General features: G+C 37.9%; 1 protein-coding gene across 3 annotated transcripts in view; it reads right to left on the bottom strand.

Moving 5' to 3' along the window:
• Positions 1–12,338, bottom strand: part of Dclk1 (doublecortin like kinase 1) — a 344,423-nt gene that overhangs the window by 14,178 nt on the left and 317,907 nt on the right. For 2 of the 3 annotated variants that reach the window (XM_046454160.2, XM_058582537.1), the window contains one exon: positions 9,156–9,269. In XM_046454160.2, the coding sequence (XP_046310116.1) occupies positions 9,156–9,269 (114 nt within the window). Of the gene's footprint in view, positions 1–4,006; positions 4,081–9,155; positions 9,270–12,338 lie in introns of all 3 variants that reach the window. The other variant, XM_058582536.1, reaches the window with a different exon arrangement.

Genomic DNA, 12,338 nt, shown 5'->3' on the forward strand with positions numbered 1-12,338 from the left:
TGAGTTTGATAAGGAAATTTTGCAAAATATGGCAGGAATGAGTATGTAGGAAAGAATGTAGATGTTCACTGCTAAATCAAAAAGAGGGAAATCAATGTCAAAGTTATAATACCACATGACAGTCAACCAATATGGAATCATCAAGAATCTCAGGAAAGTGTATACACTCTCAATTCAATTTATACCCAATGAATAAGGGAATGCCATCGAATTTTCTTATTTCCAGTTTCAAATACATTAAGTTAAAAATAAAGATTCATATATGTTGTTGGAATCCCCTCCAAAGTGACCTCTGAAAACCAAACAAAATGAGTCAAAATTATACCTCAAGGAGCAAGCCACTTGTTTGACTTGGTAAAACAACACAGATGACTCACTATTCCCTTGTTTATTTCAATGACTGTTCACAATATTGCAATAGGCATAGGACTGGCTCACCTTTTAAACTTCCTGACTTAACTCATTCCTGGGTATCAAGGTACAACTGCAAGACCAATCCTCATTACTTTCCTGAGACCTCTCTTATTGCAGTTTGAGTTTATAAAACTTAATCTATGCTTTTTTTTTTTTTTTATGTGTTAAGCTTAACATCACCCGCCTCTGATGCCACCACCTTTCTGATACACAGGGAGCCTCAGAAGGTCATGGTTGGGTGATCAATTCCTTGCTGGAACAGAGGCATCTACACTGCAGTGCACTCAGTGGAGAACACCTTCTTGAGGCCCAGGTGACTTGCCACCAAGCAGCCTGCAACACAACATTGCAAAGTTCTGTGTGCATTGGGGGCTGCTGGCCAAGGTTCACCCCAGAGCCCTTCTCATACCATGTTGCACTTCCTTCCTAGCTTCCATGGGAACAGTTCTTTTAAACCTGCACTGAGTGAGATGCATTTAACTGACCCCATTTCTTTTAACAACCGAGCATGACAGCATTTAATAGCCTTGCAAAGACGGCACACGGCTGCCACCGCTCTGCCTCATTACTCACTGTTTCAGGATAGTGCTGAATCCAATATGCATCCAATATGCACATTGTAGTCACAATATGCCTGGGAACCCAAGTACCCTTTTGTCCTAGTTCACCTCCCCATTTCATCTTATTTAGCATTTTTAGCTTATGTCTTGTTTTGATATTTGCTTTATTTCATTGGGTTATCCCATTCTGGCTGGTGCCCTGCTCTGTGTGCTGAAGATGCAGAATTCTTTCCTGCATGTTGTTGGCCACACCACCTGCCACAGTGACAGCTTCAGCTGAGAAAGGTAGAAATGCATGTGACCGTGTGCCTTTGGATAAGGACACATTGTTTAGGAAGAAGAAAATGTAACAGAATTAAATGCTTTTCAATGGTTTGCAGCAGAGGGGAAAATGATGGCTTCATGGGCCCTGGTAGTGTGGAATAGCCCAGTGAACGTGTTCATAGGTCAGTGTACCCCCTGGATTCTGGTGACAGGACTAAAATCTCCTGGATAAATGAGTCAACCACAGGATGTTTCTCCCTAGTTGAAGTTTGCAAGCAGTTAGGAGGTGGGAGGATGAAGGAGAGAAAGAGGAAAATGGACCCCCACCATTCTTCCACATTATTAAAAAGTCAATTAAGGGGATCATGCCAATTCTGGGCACCCCAAGGAGATGGTTTTCCCAGCCTATTCCCTCATGTGGGCTGCTTTGAGAAAAGCAAGTGCGATTCCCAAGAGTTCTGCTCAGGCTAGTGAGAACACCCACAAGCCACTTGTAAACACAATTGGGGAGCAGGGCTGTTTGCCTATAAGGATTGTTTATGTTAGAAAGTTGGCTGACACCATGGTTAGACAAATGCTCCCACTTCTGTGGAGATAAAAGGCAAGCATTTGCCAACAGTGAGGAGTGTGTTCGTTTTGCGGCTAAATGGCATTATAAAACTTCCTAATTAAGCATAGATGCCGATGAGATTTTAGCATCATTTCTCCAATTTAGCTTTACATACTGGGTGCTCTGTTCAGTACAGCATTAACTATAAACATTGTTGTTACTGCCCCCAGCTGGAAAACAGAGCAGTTTATGTGTGGAAGAATAAAGAGATTATCTCCCATCTGCTCCTGCCCATTATTCAGGGAAATGTCATTTTGTCGGCTGAAGGGAACCATCACTAGGATTTTAGTTAAATGGCCTTTTTATATGTGGCTATGAGTATTAATTATTATGTTTACTTGGTATTTTGCTCCCATCCTTAATCCTACAAATTTAGTAATTTGATTTCTAGAGATTTACCTGTTTTTTGAAATTAGATGAGTTTAGGTGTATAATTTTTGTTGCTCAAGTATGCACAATTGTCATTAGATATACTGGATGCCTATTTTTATTTGTATATCAGCTTTACACATATATTTCTGGTTAAAATGCCTGAGGCTAGGAGACATGATTAAAAAAAAAGGGTGGAGTATAGTGTGATTCAATTTATATAAAGTACAAACCAGGCAAAGGTAATTAATGCAGATAGACTCAAGGGTCAATGTTTATCTCTGGGGCAAAGTGACCCTCCTGGAAGGGTCTGGGAAGGGTGATCCTGAGGTGCTAGGAATGTTCTATGCTGTGTTCAGTTTGTGAATCTCCATTGAGATGGGCATTTTTTTTTTTTTTTTTTTGCCAAATCATGATTAATCCACCCTCCCCTTCAAAAAAATAAAGAATAAATAAGGTTCTTTCTCCATCTATAGAGCCAGTTTACTTAGGTAAATAAAAAGGTAGATGTGCAATTTGTAGGTGCATATCAATCCAAAAGATACAAATAGATACAAATGACTTAAAGATGTCTTAATGAAGCCTGGGTGTTTTCTTGCTTTAAGCAGATTTGGGAGTTATCATGATGGTAGTATATTTCAATAATTTGTCTGAAGGTGCTCATTTCTGCTTTCCTAAGTCCTTTTCGTTGAGTGCTTAATTATATAAAATTAAATTTTAAAATTATACATATATATCACATATTTATATTTTTTGGTAAAATTTGACACACTAATTTATGAAACTGCCAGATGACACTATATTTCTTCCAATAGGCTCCATTGTTTGGGGAAACAAATGCCAAAACCAGCAGAATTTTTCTTGGCAAACACTAAGATTTAGAATATTACCTGGAGATGATTTCAGAGACATTAAGATGGAGAAGAGAAGTTCCTTAGAACTTCTCAGAGTTCATTTCTCAATCCATCAAAAACCATCCTGCCTGTGGATAACTTAAATAGACACATTCAATGCCCCTTGCAGGAAATGCTAGGGCCATTGACTGGAATAGAAAATGATGGGGTAAAATTCTTTAACCCAGTTAATAAGAAAATCAATATTTCCCATAGACTCTTTTGCTTGAGCAGATAGGCCAGCTAAATAATCTGACAGTTACAAAATATTGAAAAGTGAATTCATGCAATAGCTAATACATAGAGGGATTTCCAGGGGGGAAGAGAGGTAACAATAAAACAAAAACAAAACAAAAAGGTGGAGAATTGGAAAACACAAGCTTACCAACACACACAATGCATTCTATAGCCCACTGTACTTGGAGGCGCTTCTACTACTAACGTGGAAATGCATTGTTTCATCCATCTAAGAAGGTCAAGGTTGGGCTTGATGACTTTAAAATGACAGTATACTTCTATAGAACATACACTAATGTGCTGTTTTTCTTCCATTTGTTAAGGGACAGAATAGCACTGAAAAATCATTGTTTAAATTAACAACATCAGGCAAATGCTTTGGCATCAGCACTAAATATACTGTCCTTTTAGCCATAAGGGAAATTGATACTGAGCATGTGCAATGGAAAGAAAGCTGGCAAATGTCAGTGTGAATAATGGGTGAAAAAAAGGAATGAGGGGGTGTGGCATCTCAATCAAGATTAAAATGAAACTGATAAAGCAGCATATGGACTGGATAACAAATCAAAAGCATGTTTATCCACTGAAGGAACTGGTTAATGGAGACTGCCAGCACGTTGCCATGGAAACACTGACTGTTGAGCTGCACCATCTCATACCTTATCCAATACATTCCTGGTTGTTGGTAGTAGTCCAAAGACCCTGATCTCTTGATGGTAAACCCGTGGTCCAGCTGAGCAGAGAGAAATGGGGCAACTCAGTGGATCAACATTGTGCTAAAGAATTAAGACTCCAGACCAAGCTGTTCTTCATTAACTACATAAGTATATAAAGTGACGATGTCTCTTCTGCAGGATAACTAGCTAATATCTTAAATCTGCACATTGAAAACAAAAAGGCAAGAAAAGACACTGATCCCTCATGAATATCTTGGAGGCCATTTTGTTAGAATAAATCTAGTTTGTCAAACAAGTTTCCGAATGTGCATTTAATTGGCTTCTCGATTTCAAAAGTTTTAAACACTTTTTCATATTGCCATAAAATAGAAAAGCCTTTATAATTAAGTAAAGTACTGAAATCAGCTTTAGCCACCTAAGAGAAAGCAGAGTGGAACTTCATCCTGCCCCCCAACAGTAAAACCCCATTAGGTTTAAATTTGAGGGCTTCATATCTATGAAATTAAAGAGAGAAAGAATCAGGTTTGAAAACCCCACAAATCACAGCAATTTGGATTTCTTTAAGAGTTGGTCTTCAAAAGCAGAGCTACTCTTAAAGGTGAATCCTAATTACATTTCTGAACTAAAGAGATAAAGTATAAAACAGTCAGTAATTTTTCTCTATGAAAATAAGGCAAATAAATTGAAATGAAAAATAATTTTCACTGTATATTAAAAAGGCATATGTACAGTTAAGTGCTTATGATTAACAAAAGGTACAATAATTAGAAGAACAGGGTAAATTCTCAAAATTGTTCACCTGGAATAAGATGTTAGCCTTTGACTACCTGGGAATAAAAGGTTTAATCTCGAAACCTGGAGAACAATAATCATGCTGTACGCCCACTTTCCCATTTTGCCCGTGATAGGATGCACACATTTCTTTAGGGAGAGGCCCATGAATTCTTTCAAGTGCTGCGCTGGTGTGATGCTCATGACAGTTTCTACTTCTAAATTCACAAAGGCATTTGCAAACCATGCCAGTGCACGAGGCATTTGAACTAAAAACTGCACAGAGGACTCAATGCTCTGATTAGACACTGGGTGATCCTACTGTTCATGGAAAGCATCGTGAGGTTTTTCATCTTTTTTTCAAAATGCATATCTCTTTTTCTTCAGGGAAAACAAAAACAAAACAACAAAAAATCGAAGGACACTTGCTTTTAGGAAGATGGTGTATGCCTCTGTTTTAGGCCACAAAGATGGCTACAGAGTAACTGGTTCTCCATTGCCATCTACAGGCAAAATGCCATATAACAGGGCACAAGGTCTTTTCAAAACTAAGCTTTTTTTCAGTATCACAATCATATGCATGCTGATTAGAATGGATTTGTTCAATTAGACTGAAATGCTCTATTTGCATGAGCAAAATGCAAAATAAGAACTTTAAAGCATTAGGAAAATTATCGGTTAAAATAATAAACAGCATTAAATGGAGAAAAATAAATTGGAACTGACATCTTAGTCATCGGTTCTTCATCAAGCTGAGCAAATCTAATAATGCCTCCCTCTCCTCCCTCAGCTCTCAAAAGTCCACCGTTAAAATGTCATCTCTAATTCCACTTTATGTCTATAAATTGCATTTTAATAACCTTTTGTTTCCCTTTCTCTGGGGTGTGTGTGTGTGTGTGTGTGTGTGTGTTTAAATCTCCCAACTACTGGGAAAGGTAGCAAAGGGACAATGGAGTCTTTCTAAGAGGCAAAATGCTGCAATTCTAAGGATAGCCACGGGTCTCCACCTAATCACATTGCTTGACCCGATGTCAGAACACCTTTCCTCTTTTGGAAGGGACCTGTGATCCCTGGGAACCTTCAGCTGGTAATTACTCCCCGAGCCAACTTGAAGCCCTCATTCGAGCTTCATATAAAGTTATCATTTGTGCTTTCTTTGGTCTTAATAATGTAGTAGGTGGGAAGCAGAGAAGGAAAATAAAAATGACAACATGAACAAAAACACTACAGTTCAGACCATAAGCACATGTTTAACTACGCTCGCGTCATAAATTACATCCGTGAATCGAGTCTGTCATGATTTTTTTTTCTTTTTTATTTTAAGAGAGAAAAAGTGTCATGAATTTCCTTATAAGTAGGTAGTGAGGTTTCTAACCAAGGAACAAGAAGTAGATCTTCGTAAAGACTAATTTAATTGTTGATTTGCCAAAAACAAAAACAAAAACAAACTGACACTATAATCTAAATAGTTTGAATTTTTTTCCAAGGGTGTACATTATTTCCAAAAAGTTGGTCCCATGATAGAGGCAATCTAAAATAAAATACATAATTTTATAGTCTCCAGGGAGATCATATATGCTAGGGAAAAAATTCTGTCTGAATGAAATTTACATTGAAATCAGCTTTTTCTATCAGATAGAAGTCACGACTGTGTTATATTAATTATCGAGCTTCTTATGATGTGGACAAACCAATAACTGTATTGAATTATTAAGCTGTCAAATGGGCTTCCTAGGATACACCATTTATAAAGCATATTTCTTCTACCTTCTACTTATATTCTGCCTCACAACAGAATATTGTTGTTCAGCAGCCATACTTAAGTTTGAAATGAGATATTATTTAATGCCAGGGTTCCTTTTTCTTGTGACAGACCCATAACAATTGGTCTTTGCCATTTAAGAACGGAAACATTTTTATGGGCTTATCCAACATTATTCTGAAAGTTAATAACAAAGGCAGCCCGGCTGGCTGGGTTTCTATTTCCCAGCCCCACCCTGGGACTCATGACCTCCCTGGGGTCTTTGTGGAGGGCAGGGATGTTTATGAGAGAAAAGCACCTTGGAGAAGGTGCATAAATTCACATAACATGGCAGATCAGCTTCTCGGGGAAACAGCCTCTGAAATTTACATTGATATTCTCTTGAAATATTAATGATAGCAGTTAACATGTGAATCGCGTCAAAGAGCTGACAAAGGCCCTTTTTAAGATACATTTCTCCAAAAAACAGCCAATTAATTTGAATCTGAGTCAAGTTGATAATTGTCTTTTAAAAACTTGGTAGGTGCTGAACATGAAATAAGCATGAGACAAATGTGTAACTTAGCATTACACAGGCCACCTCGCGGTTTATAAATATATGACCGATTTGTGCAGTTTCTATGGAAAACATGTTAGTGACAAACTGAGAAATTTGCATTCAAAACTGCATTCAAAAGTGATGCAATCATACTTAGGAAACAAAAATCAGTGGACTTTTGATTTTCAAATACTAACTGGGATGTTTTGAGAGACATTTAGATGAAGTTTTAATAAACTTATAGATATTAGGTTTCAGAATTTATTCGGGTTTGATTAAAATAAGATTTTCCCCTCAAGTATTTGTCCTCTGTCAATTGAAAAACTGCCCTGAAGTTTCTGCCCCTAGTCGTTGTAGGACTCCCAGAACACTGCGAACAGACCATTATCAAACAACCAAGGCAAACTCAACCGAAGACTAGTTGAAATAAAAGACCAGGAAAAAGGAGAACAAAAACAAAATGACAGAGGTGGCGAAGGCACTCTCTCTAGAAGTGGTAAGCTCTGAGCAGGAGCAGAGGAGCAGTTCCTTTCATGGACAAGCGTGCTGGCAGCCCATTCCAAAAGAAAATCGTGGACATCTGGAATCAAACACTTTGGAATGGACTCATATCTTGAATGAACAATGAAAACAGAGCTGAGGTGGTTCGATTTAGTTGAGCATCATCGTGAGACTGTCACTGGCCAAAATTGACTGAGCACTGGCTGGTAACAAAGAACGCTGACCATAAATGGAAGACAGTGGAGGACAATTTGAGTTTTCTTAGAAAGAACTAAAGAGAGGGCAAGAAGAACCCCTTGAAATTTTAAAACCTCAGCAGCACTGAGGAGCATCTGAAAGAGTGTGGATTCTATTTAGCACCATCTGTTTGCTCATGTGCCAGTTACCCACACACATGTAACTCACTTTTGAAAAGGTTCAACTGAGAAACATGGAATGCACAGTGTACCACAGCGAGTGTGCAAGCATTTGTACCATTTGCAAATTCTGGAAGCCCATATGAAACATTTAGTAACCCAGATCTGGGATTGATTATAGCATATAGGTTCCTTATTTATCTTTAGCTTTATTTAGAGCTTTAGCAAAACCAGAAAGGAAAAGAAAAAAGAAAAAAAGAAGAAAGAAAGAAAATAGAAACACCCTTAGAAGGAGTTAAACATTCGGTATTGCTCATGAGCGTGAGGAATGTTGAAAAGCATAAATAATTTCTAAAAATTTGACATCGTGTCTTAAGTTCTTTGTTCAGAAAAGCAAAAAAGCTCAAGTGATTTCCACATTGAATATGCTATTAAAATTTACATACTCTGGAAAAAAGGAAATTATTAACTCAAGCAATCTGGGACTTGAATATATTTACTTTAGAATATGACACCAGGAAGTATGAGGTTTCATTATTTCTTGGCCCAATTTAATCTTTGCCTAGAGCAGCTATCAAATTGCATGTAGTCTATATCTGCAGGTATAGAACAGAAAGAAAAATGGGGGCGGGGGCGGCCATATGCAGCAGCATCAATAAAATGGTAAATGGTAAAAGACTTCAAATTTTAAGAACAGAAATTTCCAAGGAGTAAGACATCATGACTTCATTGGGTATTCACAGCAATTCAGTCTTATGGTGCAAACTTCTGATGTATTTTTCTTTAGTATAAAGATCTGTGGTGTCCCAATCTCTGCCAGCTATGTTGTCTCTCTCAGCTTCCCCTCCCTTCTAGGTTCTGGAGAAAGGACACAGTGAACTCTCTTTTTTGAGACCCAAAAAGTTTGCACTGGCACAGAGTCCAGTGTGGGGGAGAATTTTTGCTTTAAAAAAATAAATTGTGAAATTAATATATACTGCAATACACCCTGGAGGTGCTGGATAATGATGAGATGCCCAGGGAAATGATTTTGCACACACACACACATATATAAACCCCATACCTCCTTGTGTGCATTAAGTGGGTAGAGCTGTCTAAAGAAATGACCTGTTCTGCTGTTTCTGGGTGGAATCTCCTGAGTAATGCATGTCTCTTAGGCAGGTTGCTTTTAAAAAGTTAGAGGTGGATATTTCAGATGCTTACTGCTATGACAGAAACTCCGGCTGCTGTGCTGTTCGGCTTGGGGCCTGTGTTGAAATGCTTCTTTATCTTTCCAGCTACTGACAGCTGATGTTCATTTTCTGGGAGGCCATCATCCTGGAGGGAAAAAAAGAAATAAGAAAAAAAAGTAAAGAAAGGGCAAAAAAAAGATACATGGGGAAACGTGGCCAAAGTCTTCTAGTCCCAGGCTGTGATCTTAGATTTCTGGTGTCAGAAACAAAACAACCAAGGTCTTCCCATGAAACCTTGTTGGAAGTACTGCTCTGAGGTCTCATTCATTTCTATATCTGCCCTACAATTAATTTTCTCTGTGTCATCTGATCCTCAGAGGTATGTTTCTAAACTTAGAAAAACATCTAAATTTAATCTAAATCTTCTGATCTAAATTTGAAAAATCGACTTTCAAATTTGGCTCAAGGAACTATGTTAAAGAAAATGTTAATCCATTAAAAAATCATAATCATCTGCCTATCTGTTTTTTCTCTCTCCTAACCCATCATTTAGACCCCAAACCAAGGGAACTGGCAGACCTGGAATTGTGTATGACTGTAAATAAACTTAGTCTTGTTCCACAGCTACTCAATATCCATTCTAAAAATTCCGGACAGTCTTCCAAGCTAAAAATTGTTCTTTAAGTTTTAAATCCTTCTTGCTGCCTTCAGATCATCTGTTATTATGACATATTCCATATCAGAGCTCATTTCAACTAAGGCTTCTGCTCTCTGCTGGAGCCATATATGACTGAGGCTGGAAAAATTGCTTTCCTGCACTAAATACTGTTAGAATAACAATAGCCAGGGTCAAGTGTACACCACCACTTACTAGTTCATGATGAAAAGGCTGCATGGTCCCTGAAGGCAGAGACTATGGAATCCCCAGGTCTTATCCTAGAGCTGTGGCTTAGAGTAGATGCTTAATAAATAATTATGGAGCAAATGAATGAATGGATGATACAGTGTTTATTATTATTATCTGTTGAAACCAGAATCTTGGCAAGACTACCTCATTTTTCTTCTCTCTTTCCTCTCCATTATTTTGCACTTCATTTCTTGGCTCTATCCAGGAAAATACATCTGATCTTCTGCAAGCAAGACACGCTTGCTCTTTTTGCATGAGCTGGTCTCTTCAGATGGGGTTTACTCCTACTTTCAGTAGTTGGGCATTCACGTATTCAGTGGACACTGAGTGCAAGTTTATAGTGGACTAGGCATTGTGATAGGTGGTGGGAAACTGCTGGTGAGCAAAGAGAACTATGGGTCCTGCTTCCCTGGGTCCCATGTGCCCTCTTTTTCCTTGAAAACTTGGGTCTGAATGAATTTTTTCTCCAGTTAAGTATAATATATTCTAATGGCTCTTCTGTAAGCCCTTAATGCTTTATCATTGTATCAATTTGCCCTATTTATATTTTTTTGGTGTTAAGCGATTTATATCTATCTATCTATCCATCAATCATCTATCATCATTTCCCTTTTGTGCCATTTCTTCTAATTTTTTTTTTATCTTAGAAGCACTTGGTTCAGTGTCCTGCACACAGTGGGCATTCAGTTTATGATATTTCTGGACTTACTGATTAATGACTAAGAGAAATAACAGCATGTTTATTAGGATGCATCTGAAATCAAATCTGGAGGAAGAAGGTTTTCCAGCAATGCAGAGAGAATTTTAAAGAATCCTGTGTTGTGTAAAGAGTTAGAAATAAAGTGAAGACCAATTATGGTGGGTTGATATTTGAGGAGGGTACAGAAACAGGGACATATGTAGCACCTTGTACGTAAAGAGCTATGTTAGGATTGGCAGGATGTGGGAGGAAGAAATGATCTCTGCCCACTAGAACCCTTCAGGCTAACTAGGAGAGAAAGTATGCACACACCATGTCAAGTAATAAAACAGATCAAGATTTAAAAAAAAAAAAAGATCTGTCACAAGGCAGCTTCGCCTCATGGCTCAGCTAGAAACCCCAAAGGAATTCAGAGGAGAGAGGACACATTTCCCAATGTGAACACTCAGAACAGATTTCATGAGAGATATGGGATTTGACCTGGTCCTTAATGAAGGGGAGAAGGCTGACAGGCAGAGAGGAGGGAAGGGGATATTTTGGTACATAGCTGGTACAAGTAGAAGCCACTTATTGCTTGCCAAGCAGTAAGTCAACCAGTTTATCTCTAGGTAAGAGTTTATGGGGAAGAATAGTGGCAGAGAAAGCTAAAAGAATTGGAAAAGGTTGGACATAAGTAAGGACAAAAAAGATCCAGAGATTGAAGTAGTGGTCTCAATTAGGAAAAATGTGATTTTTTTAAGTAAAAGGAATGTCAGTGTAGAGTATGTTTTATGCTACACCATCCAGTTGCTGACTCTACAAATAAAAGAGACGTTGGATGATAATCACAAAGAATTATGTGATCTGGAGTTTTAAATATAAGGACAAATTCAATGGTGTATATTTAAAAAATAGTGGATGAAAAACAGGTCTCAAGAATTTAAGTCAGACAATCCTCTTAGAATTGAATTTGGGGGATATTTGAACATTTGACAAGGCATGAAATAATGCTGGAAGTCTTAAAAATATTAGCATCATGACTCTGGCATGTTTGGGGTTCAGTGTCCTGCACACAGTGGACATTCAATTTATGATATTCTTGGACTTATTGATTAATGACTAAGAGAAGTAATAATGTACTTATTAGAATGCATCTGAAATCAAATCTGGAGGAAGAAGATTTTCCAACAATGTAGAGAGAATTTTAAAGAATTCTGTGTTGCATAAAGAGTTAGAAATAAAGTGAAGACCAATTATGGTGGGATGATATTTGGGGAGGGAAGAGAAACAGGGACATATGTTTAAAGGGGCCACCCTCCTACAGTGGTACCCCATGGGCCTCACATCCAACATGGTACATTTACTTTTAACCATTTGTTAATAGAGTTCCAAGCTACCTTGAGAAAATTAATTTATATGAACTTGCAATTATTTTGAAAATCATGATCAGGAAGCAGGCAGAGAAAGGTTATGCAAAGGTTAAATGTTAGTGGCCCTGAGCTAAGGATGTACATATATGATCTCCTTCATCCTTCATCTATCATCTACTATGTGTGTTCTTAGTCCCATTTTGAAGATGAGCAAACTGAGGCTCAGAAAGGTGAAATCATTTGCGCAAGGTCATACAG

The sequence above is a fragment of the Marmota monax genome, unplaced genomic scaffold, assembly GCF_021218885.2.
Source record: "Marmota monax isolate L192 unplaced genomic scaffold, Marmota_monax_Labrador192_F-V1.1 WCK01_AAM20220418_F8-fsc00011, whole genome shotgun sequence".
NCBI lineage: Eukaryota > Metazoa > Chordata > Mammalia > Rodentia > Sciuridae > Marmota > Marmota monax.